The sequence below is a fragment of the Trichoplusia ni genome, chromosome 1 (genome assembly GCF_003590095.1).
Source record: "Trichoplusia ni isolate ovarian cell line Hi5 chromosome 1, tn1, whole genome shotgun sequence".
NCBI lineage: Eukaryota > Metazoa > Arthropoda > Insecta > Lepidoptera > Noctuidae > Trichoplusia > Trichoplusia ni.
Window position 1 is genome coordinate 17,984,734 of NC_039478.1, and position 20,526 is coordinate 18,005,259.

Consider the following 20,526-nt stretch of genomic DNA (forward strand, 5'->3'; position numbering starts at 1 on the left):
GTAGATAGGATTTACAAAAACGCATTTTTGATACAGGAAAGGTGGATCCAATATTGATTATAAATCTGAATAAATTTCAGTTCCATAACAAAACATTATCTGTACAACCAAACCCAAATAAAATTGGCAAAGATTATGACGTAGAGGCGCCCAATAAGACAGCCATCAAATATGACAATTCTGAAGAAATAAAAGAGCGATCTGTCTCCCGTAATCATAGAGGCACCAAAATAATGATTAGGCAACAGGAAACCTTAGAAGTCGATGAGCTCGAACGAGATATCTTCATAACATTAAACATAGGAAACCGACTATCAAAAGCAATAAAAAGAGTATAAAATTGATTATTCGTTCAAGGTTGTTAACTATTGAATTGGTAAAATTATTCGTTGTAATTTATTCCTAGAAAGGGACAGTTGTTTTGAGGCTTACGATACTCAAGAAATTTTAGAAATACAAAGATTTATGGACGTTTATAAACACACGCATAAAACTAAACGTAGTAAAATTTAAAGAATTCGGCGGTCGAAATGCAAAAAAGTGACATAACATTGTGGAAAATTCGCGCATACATTTTAATAATTTAATTTCATTACTGTCTGGCATACTGACTGTGCTAAAGTCAATAGTCAAATAATAAAATATTTGTTATGAACAGAAAATATAAATTAAGCAGACGAATTTAATAGGTATCGAAGGGTGATTAAGCATCTATATCATGTCAATCTATATAAATCGATGTGTCTATCAATCATCAAATAAAGAATCATCTTGTAAACGACAGATTCCCACCACATTTAAATTTAATTACCCAAAAACATCCCACGGCAACAATCCTAAAAAGCTTACGTGATACCCAAGACTTATGTACGTAAACCGATCTCGCATTTATGATTTACCAATGTGACCCCTATTATCACCCCACAAGGTCCAAGATAACGTGAGCATGGCCCAGAACCAGATTGATCAATTTGACACACTGCGTCTGAACTTTGACATTACAAGATAAAACATATTTTAGAAAATAGATTTGCTGTCGTTAGAAGCCTTAGTTGAAGGTGATAAAGGTGATAATTGTACGACAGAGGCTGGTATTAACATTGTAAATGCGATATTGATAGTCGCCTAACTAATATCCGATGGATTCATTCATAAAAACCGGTCGCGGCAGTCTGTTTGCGTCGCTTCGTTGTTTTTGAATGGATTGTTGAATGATTTATTTTTAAATCGTTTAGTGATAGCGAAAACAAATCGGTTAGTCGCTAAGGTATTATAAAAACATAATTATGTATGTCATGTTTAGTAAAACCAGTGGAAAATTTTGTCAGAATATCAATGAGCCGATGATGCCTTAGCTCGACATTCAAGAACTATTAAACATGTAATTTACGAACAGCTGAATTTATCAAACTCTGAATATTATTATCTTGATATTATTAAATTTTTAAACGAATAAAATTAAAAATGTTGACCCAGAAACATACTTTAGATAAGAATGACGTACTTCTTAATTACAAGAATATTTTCAGTAAATATTACAGTTCATTTCGTATTCGTAAAAATAAGTATTTTTAAGATAAATTTTGGCAATTATGGCTTATGACATACATAGAAACGATTTTATTCACTGTAGTAAAATTTACTGTAATTTATATGGTAAAATGTGGAAAACCATGTTTAATCGTTATCTCGACAGATGGCGCCTAGCATTCAGCGCACGCAGAGGTTCCAAAAAAAATTGTTTGGCTAAATTTGAATGTAAATGGCGGAAACCTACACTAATTAAACATACATGGGGTGACGCAACAAGCAATAGGTGAATGAAATACCAATAGGCATAAATAAATACTTGATAGTATTCAAGAGCGAGTGTAGGACGAATTCATACCAGTTATTCTCTTTGCAAACGATTACCGCAGTAAGTGATTTAATACTTGTGTCGCAAGTTCAAGTTCAAGTCACTTGCACAAAGACTTAGGTCACGAGGTCTTGTCCTGCGTGGTTCAATCCCACAGTGGGTCGAGCTTGGTGATATCCATCACTCGGCTACTGGCTAGCCATGAAGTTAGTGCAGTCATTTAAACACATAAAATGAAATCATATGAATCAATCTCCCAAAATCCGCTTTTAGTTTTCTGACTTTTTATACACCGTGATTTTTTAGTCGTCTTACAAAAGCAGCCCAGTTCATGTATCCAATGACTAGAAGACGTTCATGATAAAAAAATAGGTATTTATGAGATTTGAAAAAAAATTAAATGCCATATTTTAGAAACAAAGCTCTGCTGCGAGCGCGGTCCGAGCCTTGTAAAATTGGTGAGGGGCGCGGGCGGCGGCGTTTTTATCATTTTTAAGAGTATATTTCAGATTTCTCTTGTTTAATTTTCTTCGTAATTATTATCTTAGTTGATGATAATAAAATAATAATCGCGCGTAGGGGTATTTTACGTCGGATACATGAACTGGGCTGCTTTTGTAAGACGACTAAAAAATCATCGTGTATAAAAGTTGACGCACACGACTCAAAATACTCACGTACAAAGAGAACAACAACAATTTATATAGTTTTAAAGATCTAGTTTTAATCATGGAAACTAAGAATTTAAGATTTAGTTTTCACGAATTCTTCGATCAAATTATTCGTAAAATCCTGAAACAAAAATGTATATAATACGAATTCTATATCTACAACTTACCTCAATACTTTTCGTCTATTATTCGGGTGTAATCGCTCCGCCATTTTCGGGTCAACAGCTTTCAATTTCGCATGTATCTCTTCGTTTGTAAACTTCGCTTCATTATATACATCTTCTTTTAATTTATCTATACTAATTTCTAAATTCGTTTCATTATTTTCAATTGGTGAATCAACTTTGGTTTTATCCTCATCCGAAGTACTTGGAACTCCTACTTCTGAATCTTTGTCAAGTTTTGTAGTTTTTGCGTTGCTTATTGCTTCTTTATCGTCTAGATCTCTTTTTCGTCCACTCTTGTCCCATAGTAAGGCTTCATCGTCATTCATATCTTCGACCAATATTTTGTAGACGATTGATTCTATGTAGTAATTTGTACCTCCAACTATAATTGGTATCTTCTTCTGTTCTACTAGATTGTCTATCTGTATGAATGTTTAAGAAACTATAGGGAATTAGGTAATAGTTGGAAAATTCTTATTTATTTTTAAGTTTCATGTGTGAATTTAAGACGTTCTATCCTCATGCTATTGTAATAAATTAAAATACCTGAATAATGTCAGCTTATTACGAAATTTAAGCTTTTGTTACCAACCACACGAAGAAACGCTGATATTGCTTAAATGACTTCTCAGTATTGACATTAGTAAGTCAAGACTTAGACATCAGAGAGCGGAATATTCAGAAATATTCCCCAATAATAACAGTACAGTAAAGTGTTGTAACGCACCCAAGTTACTGGTTTTAGATAACGATGGAACTTTTGGAGGAAGTTATCTTAAGATAGGATATTACTCGTTATCAGAGTCGGAATCACGATTCCATCACTTTTGAACGGATTAATAATTTTGACGAGAATTTAAATGAACGAATTAAAAAACCAGTATCATCTTATGTAATAGATGATCATGTGTCATCAGTGATAATGGGATTAGAACCAGTTTCCCTAGTCCATATGTGTGACAGACAATCTCGAATATGGTTTAGACATCGAAGGCTATTGATTTTACAAATATTGCCTTTATTGAGAGATCAATTATTATTATTTTTTTTATTATTTGCAAAATTCATACTTTTACTGACTTGGCGAGAGAAGGCAAAAGTGTATTTCTAGCTGCCATTTTATATTCAACGACTCCAAACAAAAAATATAACAGTCTCATTATGAATAAACCTAACACAGTCAAAACATAAACCATCAGGAAAACCACAATAATAAAAACAATGAGGACCAATCTTTAGAACATTAAGGCGAGCATCCAGAAGCAACGGTACTTGCAGACACTATACACTTGTTAGTATCGACATCGTTAGCCGGTACTTATGATGTACATAGAAAGAGCCAGTGTACCGAATATGTAAGCTACTTTGGTCAACGTAAGCGGATTATACGGTGAATGGCCGAAACGCGAAAGAAGGTAAACCTTTTAAATACTTGTCAGAAGTGACTGGCACTACTACGGTTTGATTAAGGAAAAACGTACCTACATATCACTATGTTTGAACTGTTCAAATTGTTGAAGGATTTTCTTTGTTGCTAGCCACGGCATTTGTTCGGAAACTAGAGATGCTTTTTTGTTTTATCAAGTGAAAAATGGAGTTTAAAATCAGTTCCTATTTGATTCTTTGATAAAACCTCCAAAACTTGCATTGCAAGTATGGAATTTAAGGATTTCATTTTGACTGAAATGTCAATATGGGGTTTGATGCATTTTTAATGGAATTCCACTTGGAAATTGAGTAAAAAGGTAAAATCGAGAGATAGATTTTTCATCTTGCATATTAGCATGTACGTCGTTACTATCACATGTAACAACCACAAAAAGATCATGTTGGTCAGTTATCTGAAGGCAAAAACATTAATGGGTGATTGGTGATCAGGACAGTTAGCCCAATTAAATACGTGGTCAAGTGCGAGTCTGACTAGCGACGTTGAGGGTTCCGTACTGTGATTAGAAGAGATGAGATGAGATTGATACCCAAAAAATAATTTGTAACACAACAAGTATATGAGTACAGTCGTTACAAAATGCAAAATCTATGATAATTTCAATCACGGTTCATGAGAGACAACCTAGTGACAGACAGACGGCGGTACCTCAGTAAAAGGATTATATTTTTACTCTTTCGGTACGATACCCTAAAAATAGCCAACAACCCAATTACATGACCACAACATGACCAAGTTACAATACCAAAAAAATCTACGAAAGTCTTGAAACGTACTGTATTTGAAGATAAAATGAACGAAACATTCCCAAGAACAAATCCAATACAATACAATCTCGATTATACACCAATTACAATCTATAAAATGCGGTTACCCATCTAAGCTTTGACCGCAACAGGCGCGGCTAGACCTGTGCCAGTATCTGCATGAGTCATGGTTAATGGTATATTATTTCGAGCTGGTCTAAATTAAACATTGCAACAGTCAGTGACGTGTTTACGCCTACGGAGACCATTAACTCGCGGTTGACCCTTAAGCCTTGCGTAGACGCAGCTACAGCTGTTAGTCTAGATAAGTTTCCCTTTCACACGCACACTAACGATTTATCGATTTAGCGCGTTTCTCTTTTAGAAATTATTGTTCTATTTATTTGAATCCTACTTCTTTTGTCTCTCTTACCGTCATCTTTAATTTTAATTTAGATTTTTTTGCACCTAATGAAAAAAAATGGTAAGATTGTTTCTGACGCGGAAGGAACGTCGAAAGTTCTGAATTATTTTTTAAAAGCCCATGTCCTTCAAAGGCGTATAAGTTGATTTAAAATAAAATAAATAATCCAATATTTTTATTTAAGATTGCTACTATTTCTTTGAATTTAAAATTCAATATTTGTTTAATTATCGTTGTATTGTGTACTCCATACTTTCGATGTCTTCACGAATAAATATTTTCATTAAGGTTTACTGCTGTTTGGACAAATGTTCTACATAAAGTAGGTAAGTGTGTAAAGGTTTGAGGCCCAAATTAATATTCTAGTTATCATGAAGTTGTTGCCTCATTTCATATTAATTTGTATCATTAACGAATGGATTACAAGGTTTATCATGATTATGCAACACGTTTTTAACTGACTTGTTGATGACAAATAAATATATATTGGTGTATACTATATAAATATCTTTTAATAACATAATTCCTTGTTTGTTATGGCGGAGAAACGCAAAGCAATTCAACAAGCAAAAACCTTTTTGCTCCCTGCATTTAACCTATTATTTAAGACTGGCTTAATTTATGATCTGTTCAACCTATTAGGTATAGGCAAAGAGACAAATGAAACAGATCCCTTTCTTCGTTATATCATCTTAAAGTAACCCATCCATGTCTTTATAATCTATATCATATGGTAAAAGGATACAAGTTTTAGTGCCCTGTTTCTGAAGTCTACGACTGTGAACATCTGATGGGGCTCCAGGATGTCCAGCAGATGATGGGGAGCCATCTCCCGCTCCTTCGCAGATGCCTTCGCCGTCACCACGTCCAGACCCTTGTAGATCTGAAACAATAGAAAAGAGGTTTTAATGAATCGGTGATAATGTAAAAGATATACAAAAATCAACCTTAATCCAACGACTTAAATGCTCAGATTTCGGCAAAGATAAATAATTTAATCCTCAATTTTTTAAAGAACTTTACAGTAACACAAAAAGAGGTTCGCCCAATTATAATAGGAAATAGTAGTGAATAACCCGCTTTAACAATCTTCACACCCCTTAGTTTATAAACATTATATTAAATAAACAATCTCGTATACCGTCTTGCAACACTACACCTCCCCTGAAACTCAACTGGCTATGAATCAAGAAAATTCTGTTATTACACCTCAGAATAATGGTGTGTCATTATGTTAATTCAAGTAAATCGCTATGAAATATATGTAAGGGGGGCGGAGGTCGACATACATCTGAATAATGTTTCTGGCAGCTTTCAATACTCGTTATAGGAGGTTAATGGGTCCTCGCGTATTTAGAACGATTTTTCTAATTTTAGAACATTGGTTTCTTCCTCGAATTATTGTAATGGTTGGCACGGTTACAGCTGACAAGGAATATTTAGACGGCACCGTTAACATAGGACGCTGGTTCTTGCGAAATGTTCGTGTTATAGCTAATGCTGGTTTGCTTTGAACTATGGTATGTGTAACAGCTTGTCGGTCCACTGTCACTCACTGCTGGTGGTCATTGTTACACCATTGACAGAATGCCTTGAACTCTTCTTTAATCACTTAATCGAAATATCAGTTAAAAATGTTTATGTCCATAAAAAGTAAAGAACAATTATCACTAAAAAGCTTTCAAGTGCGAGCCGGGTGTGGGATAGGTAAAAATATGCAAATCGGTTAGGTGACAAATTTATGACCTTAATAAGCACTGCTTATTGCTTAACTGCTAGCTAGCTGCTTACCCTTGATTATTATTTTATTATACTTCATCGTGAAAATTTAAACTATCTAACCATCAGGGTTCAAGAGATATAGCCTGGTGACAAACGGCCAAACTGTACAGCCATAGTAATAGGGGTTCACTTTTACTATCCGGTACCCAAAAAAACTAAATTAAATTTCACTTTATTATATTTTCAAAAACTTTTCACTCGGTTTACCCTAAAGATACTATAGCTCTAGTACCCAATGCAATTCAATACAGCAAACGCCAACACAAGACTTCACTTTTCCAAAGTAGTCAAGCCGTGCCAAATCAGATAGCCGAGAGGTTTTGTATTGTAAACCTCTTTCACGAGACTAGTAAGCTTACTACGAGCTTTTAAAGAAGGATGAGACGATTGATGTCAGAACGGGACGCAGCTACGAGCAGAGAAATGCGTAGTTTTACACTTTATTTTTTTTTAAAACGTCTCTTGTTTTGAGGAATTTAATCCTTGTGTAGCGGGGGTTTTCATAAACATTAAAATCATTTGCACAAAAATATCTAATATCAGGAGAAGCATTTATGGATCACACAAATGCTTGACATACGCGGGGATCGAACTCGCGACACGTCACGCATAATAACGCATAATAACGTCACGCGTTCGCTTTGGTGACCTCAACTCGGTTATTCCTGAAGTCAACTCTCAACGCTAGCTAAAATTAAGCACAGTCTAGGTAAGATAAATAATAGTAAAATTTAACTTAACCCGGAGTTATCTGCAAATTAACCAGGTCAATAAGAATATACGCATTTACTTTTCAATGTGACTCGTTGCGCAATCGAACGCGTTATCGGACTAGCCAAAAATGCGCAAATTTTGCCCGTTTCGTAATATCAGCTGATTAGAACATTTGGAAACAAATCATAATACTTATATGTTTTATCGAAACTATTATAACTGCTTATCGTAAAACAAAACATATGATGAGGATTACACGTCCACAATGTATTATTATGATACAGTGGCAACGTTTAGATAAAACTGTTGTAAAGTTTCAAGGATTTCTTGTGTTTCGGTATGCTTGAGGAATTTTCCGAAGGCAGATTATTTTGTTAGAAATTCACGTTTATTTTAACTTTTTTATTAATATGTAAGCCATAATATAGACAATACAGCTGTTGTTTTTTTTTTATGTTATCGGTAATCCATCACGATCCAGGAACCACATTTTTACTTGCCTTTCGGAACAGGGAAGCTGTGATATTTATTTCTAAAACGCACACAATATTAAAAATGATTGGTTCTTGCCTTAAGATCAACCTCGAGACCTTTGACTTAGCACTCCTGTTGTCTCACCACTGTGACTCCAGGCAATCACAGCTACATGAATATACATACAAATATCATCATTTGAATATAGGATCCGGTGTGACTATGTTACTATGGGCGGTCCGCAAAAAGCAATCTTTCACAGACAAAAGACTATTCACCGATATCCTGGAAAAGCTTTACCACAGTAAGAATCAACGCCAAAACAGACCCAAAAATCGAATACCATACCTTCCCAACTTCAATAGGGATGATGACTGGGTATAAAATGAAAAAATCTCATTAGTCCCTCAGTTAGATAATTGAAAAGTATGAGACACGTATTTTTTCCTTTTTCAAAAAAACTAGAATTGCTAAAGATTAACTGCTTTAAACTTTAGGAGAGGGGGCTTGTGACGTAACGATATGGTAAAATTTATACTCAATCGTGACGTCTCGCGTAAGTTTCATTCGCTGTAATTTGGTCAATTTATGTTAGCGGGACAAATTTAAAAATACGTATCCATTATTGTACAAAAAAAAACTACAAGACGGACACTGCAAAAAAAAATTGTCATCATCCCTATTCTTTCTATACCAGTATTAAGTACTCATCCTGGAGTGACCAAAATAAATATGACACGTTTCTCATTCCGAACATTAAGCATAGCAATGATAAGTCCAATGTGACTTTGATCTTGTTTCAACTCGGAAGGGCAGTTGACCACACGATAACCCGACGCGAAGTAATTACGTTTTTTTATATATTATTAATTCGGTTCATTTGCGCAAGCGAGATAAATTTGTAGGTAATGATTACTGTTATAGATTATTATTATGATGATAAGGTGATGAGAATTATTCTTAGGTTTAAACAGGTTAAGAATGCTGTACCTACTTTTGTTCAGTTTGGAGATTACACCAGCTCACTATGCGTACTTTGTTAGGGTAAAACATAAGTGTATTACTGAGGCTGCGCTGTCTGTCCGTCTGTTCGACCATCCGTCACGAGACAGTTTCTTATGAATTATCTTAGCTAGACACTTAAAATATTATAAGATGATTTATTTCTGTAGGTATTCTGTTTTTCAGACCTAATAAGCTTAACGGCAAGTTAAAGATAACTTGTTTGTGTTTGTATCCGGATATAAGTAAGTCCGACTTGAGTTCTTCATCGGCAAGTTTTAAAAAAGAATTAAGGTTTTTTTTAAAGTCGTCTAAAAAACCGGAATGGTTCTCCGTTCCCTGTTCTCGGGGGCAAAATGGGACCGTTTTTTAGACAGCCGCGAGAAATATGATTTTTCACAACATAATAAATCAAGACGAGATTCGAACTCAAGACCTCGTGTTTACTAGACAGGCACTTTAACAAACAAAACCGCGGCTACACTTAGATGTTTGTAGGCCTCAAATAACCTTATAAATAGAACTTATTCTTTCATTTCCTTATACAAGTCGAGTACAAATCAACAATTTGCAATCAATACAAAACTTTTCCGTTCGAACCGTATCTAAAATAGATACCGAAAAAACGAGGTTAAAATAATATAGTCTTAAAAACTTATCTCAAAATAGGCACTTATTAAGTGACTAGTTTTATCAATGACCCGAATATGATCGTTGCCTACAATGTAAGTTAAATTAAATATTATAAGAAAACGGATGCTTAAGTAATTATTCATTTTAGTAGCCTGATGTAAATGTTAGGAATTTTGACTTGCTGATAAAACTTTTTTGAGTTAGTCTTTTGTTTTACGAGAACAGTGCTTTTCTTGTTCTTTATACTTAAATATAATGATGCATACAGCCGAGTTATTTGATAGGAGCAGTATTAGCAGTAGCTTAAAACATTATCTGCATTTAAAGTGAATAATAGATTTAATTAGAAAATATTTCTCTCTAGTTTAATTTAAAGTGTGTCAATGTAGGTCAAAAGATTACTTTTTATCTATAGTTGTGATTTTTTTTATAATTCCAGATTTTGGATAGATTTCCATCACTGTGGGTATGAAAAAATGTCACAACTTTTATGTTGTAGGCGTTCAGTTAAATTGGGTCCTTACTTAATTAATTAGATGTATGTATTTCCATTCCATTAAATTTCATTTTTAGATATCGATATGTCAGAATAAAAATAGGGCTGATTAAAACTTTAATTACCCCCCCCCATGATTTCCAGATGATTCTGAGCTTTTTTCTATAATACAAAAGTAATTAGCAGCAATTTCTTTCAATCACCTAACTTTGGAAGTATGTATGCTTAATACCGCGGGCGCCATCACACACGTAACGTCGTGAGTTTTTACTTCAGAATATGATCACTAGTTATTAATTAGCGCATCTGACGTTTAACTTGTCGTCTTAACGCACCTACGAAACAGAAAACTATTGTATGCGGCAACTGACGTCGACGAGTACTATTAATTAGACAAATCACTCAATGAAAATAAATACGCATAATAGCAATTTGCATAATATCACAAAGGTATTGTATATACACTTACTAATTCCTACAAAACTTTCACTAAAGGCCTTCGTACACACCTCAATTTTCTCTACATCTCGGTTTTAATATTGGACAATGGATGCCTGTACAAAGCTCTATGTGATTGGAAGTAGTCGCTTGAAATCTTTGCATTATGTAGGCGGGCCTTCGGACAATAGCTAGCTAAAAATCGAAAATGATCCCATGGGAACATAAAATCGAGACAAAAACCAGCCTATTTGTTAATTCTGGTTATAAACTATATACACCAAGCTTCCTCTAAATCCGTTCAGTGGCTTCTGCGTGAAAGAGGGACAAACATCCATACATACCTACAAACTTTTGCGTTTATAATGTTAGCAGAATAGAGTAGTTGGAGTTGCTTCACGTATGAAGAGGCTTAGTACACCTGTCTTGATGGGTTATTAGCTTTTAATAAGACGATTAATTAGTTTCGTCGTCTGTCAAATTACGTAGTAAAAATAATAAGGTGTTAAAAACAATCTGTTTGTTTCGGCGTCTGTCAAATGGTTCTCGGAGTCATATGGAAACCATAGGTTATATTTTACAGTTTTCTTTGGTCAAAGGTGAACCAAATTTAATCATACGCATTTAACCATGTACCAACTATAATAGGTATAATCGTATTAATTAAAAATACGAACAAATCTTAGTTAACATAATCTCTATATATTTAAGTATAGGTGTAAGTTACAATTTGACTTTGAACGACATTGGAAACTCAAAAAGTAGGTACAAATGACATTATATTTTATTACTCAGATTATTTTATCCAAATAATCTGTTTAACTAAATTTTTTGCATCAAAAACTGATGTAACATTATTTGGAAATCGTCACCTTGGACGACAAAGTAACTTATTGCGGTAGGACCGGTTGATGTATTATAATTACCCGTGACATCTGACCACAGCCATTTTGTATCGCAAAAAGTCTCTTTGTTAAATGGTCATCTCCAAGCACCAATATTGAAAGACCTCCACTACCTAATCTTCTTCGAACTCTAAGAGCTCAAGATAAAGTGGTTAGTCAAAATTATGCCCAGCATACATAGGCCTGTTAATGAGTGTTTTAGATATTATTGTCGGGTTCTTTTGATTTGGTCGCTCATATCACAATAAAAACAATGTGCAATTGACGTAATCGGGCGTAGATAAGGCAGAGAAGAGGTATCTTAGAGATAACACAATGGATGGCGTCAAAATTTTATGAAACAATGCGGTAGTAAGGATGCTTAAAAATTCCATAATTTATGATGGTGTAACAAGAATTTTCTTCTTTCATACAACGCAATGACTCGTGATTTGTTTAAATACAATCACTTTCCCTCTTTATTTCTAAATTGGATGTTAACAATAGATAATAATTTGATATTTAATCACCTAACCTAGTTGTAACGAGAAATTAAACAGCGTATTTTTGTTACAATATAATGTTTATTTTCTCTATAACACAAGAGAAAGAAACTTCCACAGTAATCTCTAGAAGTCTGTCTCTCACCAAATTACTTTTGGCTAAATACTTCTAATAAAACTAGTTCTGATTACCAGACTTCTTTACTAACACAAACTTAGTTACTTCAAGACAATTATTCGAACCTTTTCTAATTAGCGTTTCCAGGACTACTATAACTAAACCATGTAGCAAATGAAAAGAAAATTAAAGGAGGCAAAAATAATTAAGACTTGAAACGGGCATTCATTAATTTGTCGAAGAGCAACTTTTCTATGGAATGTTAATGTAACTTTGTTCGTCTTACCTCAAAGTGAACTAAAATAACTCAGAAGAAATTTGGAATAAGAATAGATTGAACTCCGAAAGTGCTAGAAATGGCCAAATTCCTCATTTTTTATAGTCTTGAAAACTTTGGAGAGTAATTTAATCCGGAAAAACATGTGTTATGAGTATAATTAATAAGATCTTTATGTAGTGGCATGTTCTTTTCGAAGTTGACATAGTTTCTTTAACCAAGCTAAGTAGTTGCGTTGTGGAATGCAATAAGACAATTGACAATTTTTCAACTGAATTGGAACCAACTGGTAGAATCTACAACTTTTACGAGTATATACTTAAATCCCGATAGGCTAAAGTTACATGACATTTAATCTGACTGGACTGGTAGCCGAGTAGTACAGGCGAGCGACGTATCGCCACTTCAGTTCCTGCGTAGGACTAGCGTTTGTGTGTGGTCCACGAGACTCTGGGTGTCTATGTGCATGTGACTTGAATGCTTGTGAAAACCCAACACAGATTAAATCCCTTAGCTCGGGAAACACACACATTTTAACAAAGAAACAAATTAATCATTTCATATCAATATCATTTGATCCAATCATCGTTAGAGGTCTTCCGATGATTCATTACAAAATCCAATCTGACCATACTGAACTGGCGATGTCATCCTACATCGCACGTTTTAAAATTCGCTAGATAAGTGAAACCGAAGGTCGATGGTATCGGCCTGTTGCGAGCGCATGGCCCCACGTTATTTTATTAATTACTATTATCTACAAACTATTGGTTTCTACTTGTACTGAACTACAAATTAATTATCTGGTTCAAGCGACCTACTAAAGTTTTACAGGGCAAATTAAATGGCTTAAATCATAATTTGCCTTTTTTTGTGTTAATTCTTTAAACTGCATCTCATGAATCATAATATGCACGCAGTTTACATCTTGACGATATAAACGAGAATAATGAAGAAAATTTCAAAAATTTGATTTTATCCCTCTATTTGTAAGAAACCATACCACGATTCTGACACACTTAAGCGGGTTTTTAAAGTAATCTTACCGTTTGAGCCCATCGACAGAAAAGGCTATTAATACCCTAGAATTACCCGTCTGGGAATGTAATATGCTAGTATTATAGGAAATACAAATTATTCCGCCATTGCCACAAGAAAATAAGCTAAACGCAATTTTAAAATTAACTTATTATTTTTATTAACTCAGGTTTTTTCAAAATTAGTCAAGAAATTCAGAGGCGACGTGGAGACCACAAGCGGCAACGTCCTTCCAGTTCCGTGGAACGATGTGATGATTGTGCAGCAATTTAGAGGAGGCCTATTAGTTCCATATATATGATGCCTATAGTTGTTGGCCATTGATGGACCGCAGTAGGTGAAGTTCATTGAAGAAATACAAATCTATAATTATGACACCTATTAATATATTAAGTATGTACTTTACTTTGTTTTGTAGTATTTTATACTATTTTGTGTGTGCACATAAATGATTAAATAAATAAATAAGATTATTTGTATAAACAACAACTCTAGTAGAAATTCATTTTGCCTTTTATAGTAGTAAATAAACAAGTCTGAATCAAAGCATTCATAAAACATTAAATAAATGTTACAAATCAAACAATATTCCTTGAGAGACGTTTTGTTATCAAAAGTTAAACCAATGTCAGACTCGAATACGCAATCCGTGATATCAATAAGTGACATTGACAAAAGTATTGATATTATAGTAACTATAGTAATATTTAACATTGTATTACATTATTTAATTGATGTATGTACCTATGTATGAAACATTCTTTAACTGATTGAAATGAAACTACTTTAACAAACAAACAAAATAACAAATTATAAGGGCAATACACAGAATAAACAACTAACCATAAAATATGCCCAAAAAATATTTAGCTTTATTTTGTACGAATAATGTGGTAGGCCAGGCCTAGGTGACGTAATAAAGTCGAAAGTGACATAAGGGAATGGAAATCTTTCACCCTGGAAAGTGAATAATGGAAAGAGGAGGGGGAGGCCTTTGCCCAATAGTGGGCCAACATGGGTTTATAATAATATTTGTAGGTACGACTATGACACACACTCCATCGCAGTCTGCTCAAAATTAACGGTTCTTTAAACTGATACTGAACCTGGAACTAGTTTAGGACTATGCCGAAGGTTAGGAAACTAGTCGAACAATCCAAATAAATACACGTAAGTAAACCTTTCTTAAACAATAATAAAAGCCTATTGATACGCAACGTCACAGCACAGTTTCAATGGCTCATGGCGCCGTGCGCAAAAACTGAGTTGAGTTACCTAGATACTAATCATATCTTACACAAATCTCATCCATTCTAATTATTGTAATAATTACTTCGAGAATACCTGACCCCATGTGTCGTTTTAATATTCATTTAGATAATAGTAGTCATTTAGTTAGAATCAGGCCAAGTCAAGGGCGACTATTAATATTTATGTTTTATAATAATTTTCTGGACATTATGATAGCCGTGATCATCATTCTGTTTTCCCAACTATGCTGGGTCAGCTTCCATTCTTAGTAGATGCCGCTAAGTACCAGTGTTTAAAAAGAAGACACTGTTATCTGAGCTCCTTAACTTCCTCCCCTACCGCATATCTAAAAACTTTAGCCGTGAGTTCAACTTTTTTTAAGCTCCTAGTTTTATAGAGCAGGAGCTTAAAATAACTAAAACCTCTTCTAGTTTTTAATACACGTCCAAATTAAGTAAAGACACCAAAACGATGACATCCACATACTTTGTACATATCTATAACTTCGTTACTATTTCAGCATTAATGAAAACTTGTCCTCAACATTAACTAGCATATAATCCCGCGGTAGTACTCGACAAGTCATTTACCTACCTCTTGAAGACCAACATTAATAACACAATGTTTATCTACTTCAAGTAGGTAAATACCTATAGAAAGTTAACAGATAGCGTATCGGCAGAGTTATCTTTCATTCAAGAATGCATTCACACGAGACGGCCATGATGCAATTATTATAATTATTTTTACAACTCCTTTGTAATGAATTAATGATAAGATTTTGTGAGGAATGATTATCACGAGGCTGTTGAATGAACGGTTTATTGTTAAAGAGGTATTTTAGATTGGGAATAGCTCAATTAGTCACTATTAAAATGTCATTGGGACCTTTAGTAATTATTTGTACACGTATAATTAGATAAATACGTCATTGTAAAGCTACAAGTAATTGAAAAAATTTTCCAAAAACATTTAAATTATATTTTTTTCATGAAAGAAGAATCAACCAGTTGACGCAAGAATAACGGATTGATAATGTTGAGCTTATGTAGTAAATTATGAAGTGAGTACAGAACCCGTAATTTGGCAGGTTTTTTTACAAACTATTTAGACTTCTATTATTAAAACAAATAAAAAACTAATTATTCACGCACTCCTTCATTTTAACTCGTGACGCGGCAGGATCGCGTGATTGTGGCTTGTATAAGAGAACAGATGGATATTTAATCTCCACTAAGACTAAAATTATTTACAAAACATATCTTAAACTTTCAATTTTATCAAAGTTGCACCCAAGCTTAATGAGAACTATCATTAGTGTAAGCGAGACGCCACTAATCGCAATGTATAGCGCTGTCTCGCTTCCCCTATAGCCACAATCCTTTATCACACAGTAGAGGCAATGTTTCCTGTATCAAATGTCACTAAATACGTGTTCCCACGTCAACACCTACACTTTTAATGATGAATGGGAACAATTGGTTCCGATCACGCGATCAATGTTTTGTTGTATAAACGTACGTATAATCGTATAAGTAATAGTATTGTTAACCAAACTGTGTAATAGCATTGTTTTAGATGTCCGTGGTAGAAAGACTTGTGAATATGGGAGGAATTGGGACGAGTGTTGGTAAAGAACCAGGGTTAAATCAAATACATTTAATTTACAAATGATCTACGAGTAAATCAATTCGCGGAGTACGGCGCGAATAACAATTGTTATTTAGATTTTATAGTTTATATTATATACTGTTATAAATAATGCTCCTCAAGAAAACTAATAGATTCTAGAAATGTATAATTGTGCTTCCCATACGAAATTGTGCTGAGCATTTGAAATATGACAGTAGCGTTAATTACATTGTTTCGAAAGTCTTGTATTTACGGCTAATACATATCGTAGCTAAAAAGAGGAGCTCGTGGCTAAGCTATAACCGCATAAGTGATTCGATCACAGGTTAAGCTATGCTTGACGCGGTCGGTCCGTAGATGGGTGACCATCTTTGTCATAACGAGTTCCTCCGTGTTTCGGAAGGCACGTTAAATTGTGGGTCCCGGCTGTTATTTACACACATTTGACACGTTACAGGTAGTCAGAAGCTTGAAAAGTCTGACAACCAGTCTAACCAAGAAGTATCGTGTTGCCCAGGTTACTGGGTTGAGGAGGTCAGATAGGCAGTCGCTCCTTGTAAAACACTGGTACTCAGCTGAAACCGGTTAGACTGGTAGTCGACCCCAACATAGTTGGGAAAAGTCATTGGCCAATGATGACATATCGTAGCTAAAAAAACTAATATTTCAAAGCCAATTTATATTGTACAAGTCATATTATATAAAAAGGACCATACCGATCATCGAATTAAATCTTTATTTTTTGCTGTCCAAGCGGAAATAGAAAAATACATTATCAATGAAAACTTCATCTGACAGCCTGTGACAGAAGGACAAACAGACCGAGAGACAGCGGAGCCTGTACTTAAAATTAGTAGTTATTACTCAATAGAAACTTAAACTTAACAAATATAAAACGTGGAAAAATATTTAACATATGCACTCTGTCAATACTTCATCACTAAAATTCCAACAAAACAGACTCATACGAACCAACACCTACGTCCATTGTACCAGTGTAGAGCAATGCAAATACAATAAATTTTCCCTTTCTTTAAATCAATACGACGTTCATTCATAGAATCGATTGTAGGGCAGGCGTATTGAAGCGACCTTTGCAATCGAGCCATCATTATCGGCACGAGCTGCCCACGTAACCCATTGAAACTGTGTGCTGGTATACTAGGACTTGTCTCAGGGTTTGTTCGGTATTTAGTGTTGTGTTAGTTTAAGGCGACTGTGAAACAGTTATTGTCCTCGTGCTGTTTAGTTAAGTTATTGCGTGTTGACCAGAGTGTAGATATCTTTTTGTATTAAATATATCGTTGACTATTTAAATTAGTTAATGAAGTCATGTCTTTCAGTGGTTTTTATTCAGAGAATTTATTTCTCGTTATTTGTAGTAATTCAGGCTGATACCTGTTTGCATGATGGCGATAATACTAAAAACTATAAATACAACGCTTTTTTGACTGGACTATAAAAGCCCCGCTGAGACACACTTTCCCATGCTTTTTCCCAGCCAACTTCAATATTCAAAGACTAGAAAGTAGAAAAAAGACTCTGTTTCATTTTCATCGAAAAAGTATTTAAACAGAAAGACTTAACTTGCTGCAATTTAATGGTGTACAATAAAGAATATTGTAATCTAATCTTGCTTATCCAATCTCATAAAGCGTAAAATAAAACAAGAAAAAAATACATCTCAACAGACAAACAAACACCCCAACCAAAATCTAACTAACACAGTTATTTATCAATATTATTGCCGGCCTGCATCTAAAGTCTAGTGCTACAACACTACAGCATGTAGTATGACGTCACGAGTTATGAATGGCCCGCTACAACCGACTGTCCTACGCGACTATTTTCAGAACCCCCCCAGACGCAGACCAACGGTTACGTAACATTTGTAGACTTTAACGTAGAAAATGGAATGGGAATGGGAATTATGCGGTGAATTGGCGTATAGTTTGGGAATGGGATTTTTAGGTTGGGAATTTTTTATTTGTGTAGTTGGTTCGAGTTGGTGTGGTGATGTGATTTTGTAGGTTTAATAGTAGTTGTAGATTTGAAGGCCTCCAAATGAAAAGAATCTAGATGAAGGCGTTTACGTTCTGTTACTGATACGTCTCTACATATTGTGAAACTACAGGATACTGCTTTTTTCTGTCACAATCAATAAACATAATATCGAAATCTTTAGTTTTTGTTTTAAGCACAGCTTAGTACATAGTTATTATATAGCACATACATATGATATAAGTCATTGACCACTGCTCAGCCAATTTATTATGCGAATTGTTATTTTTTTCATACTTTTTATAAGTGAATGTATAATTCGCTAAAGTTTTTATGTCATACGTCAAACGGTGCTAGACAAAGATTGCGAGTCCATTCACTGCCAAGGTCACACCTAAGCGGCGTAGAACGTAAGACCGCACGTCATAACCAATAACAAACTACTAAAATCAGCCTTAAAGCCTTGTAATAAGGTTGTGGATAAAGAGTGTTTATTTACAATTTTGCGGTAGGTTGTATCAGGTTCACGGCTGGCCAAGTTATTTCGATTGAACTAAAATAAACATTGACTACTACGTTTTAAATATTGTTGTTGTAATCATATCCGATAATTGGTGGATCGACTGAATGAGGTACTAGTTGTTGTCTGTGCATAGTAAATTGTAATCTCGAGATAAGAAAGTGAAGAGTATCATCTTGCCAGCCTTGTGAAGGTTCGCAATCTGCTCATATGTACAAGTCTCATTTTATAAAAATGTGTTTCATTCGGATATCAAACAATCGGAGGATATTTTTAAACTTGATTAGAATATTTTCCATTTTAGTAAGCTCATTTTTAAGGTATATTATTCACTCATTTTTTTATATGCCTTTTTCCAGATTTTGCTGGGCGCAGTTTGGAAGAAGAAGAGAGGAAGAAGCCTTTGATCAGCACTGGGATCATCTTTAACCTCAGCATCATCACCGGCAGGCTAATTAAATGTCTGTCTATGTACGACTAATATTTTTTGCAGCCATGTACCGATCACGCTACAATTAAACAAAGATACATTTTAAGAACAAAACGTTGCAATTATTAAACCGGTAACTTATCCCTTTACATGAAGTTTTTGCATTCCAAATATAGAGCAACAAAAAAACTGCAAACTCGGAACATCTGTGGAACTTTATTCAAATCCGTTTAACCGTTAAACATGATTATAATAACATCCGATCCACATTAACTGTCAAGTCGAAAGGACAATTTATTTTTGGAGACATCTTCTGGCTCCGTGGGAGAAGTTGACATAATTATCTATATGGTGAAGCTCCTGGAGTGTAATTAATAATACTGGTCGGTCTGTCCTAGGACAAACCAACACAGATGTAGAAAAGAGAGAGTATTGGTCACAACGATTTCTCAATTTTGGCTTAAATTGCTGGATTATTCCGCAGGAATATAACATTGAAGTTAAATCTATATCTATATTAATATATAAAGCTGGAGAGTTTGTTTGTTTGAAAGCGCTAATCTCAGGAACTACTGGTCCAAATAGAAAAAATCTTTAAAAAAATTGTGTCGAATAGACCATTCATTGAGAAAGGCTTTAGACTATAAACCATCACGCTGCGACTAATAGGAGCGAAGATACAATGGAAAATGTGAAAAAAAGGGCAGGTATAAATCATAACTTATATCTTCTACCCACGGGGACGAAGTCGCGGGCAACAGCTAGTTGGTCATAATTGTTCTTTTTCTTTTAAGTGTCATCTTTCATTTGCTACTGTAACTGAGTATGTAGTGTTTTGGCTTAGCAAAAATAAAAACATTACGATTTTGATTTTACAAAGAAGTGGTTTAAGGTATCAGGGATCATTTATTTCCCGTTACATGAAGGACCAGGCATAAAGACTCCAAAGTAGATCCACATATATAGTAATTTAAATAAATTGGCAGGCGGTGGTTCAATATTATTATTATAATAAAAAAC

The 20,526-nt window shown here is 34.4% G+C and overlaps 1 protein-coding gene and 1 long non-coding RNA gene across 2 annotated transcripts in view; one reads left to right on the top strand and one right to left on the bottom strand.

Annotated features, from left to right (window-relative positions):
* Positions 1-20,526, bottom strand: part of LOC113497756 (tRNA dimethylallyltransferase) — a 205,803-nt gene that overhangs the window by 114,437 nt on the left and 70,840 nt on the right. The window contains exons 2-3 of the mRNA XM_026877461.1: positions 6,059-6,196; positions 2,697-3,118 (exon numbers count right to left, since the gene is read on the bottom strand). Coding sequence (XP_026733262.1) covers positions 2,697-3,118; positions 6,059-6,196 — 560 coding nt within the window. The remainder of the gene's footprint in view (positions 1-2,696; positions 3,119-6,058; positions 6,197-20,526) is intronic.
* Positions 17,118-19,620, top strand: LOC113497807. Its single transcript, XR_003400928.1, has 2 exons — positions 17,118-18,526; positions 19,436-19,620. It is a non-coding gene; the product is annotated as an uncharacterized LOC113497807 (long non-coding RNA).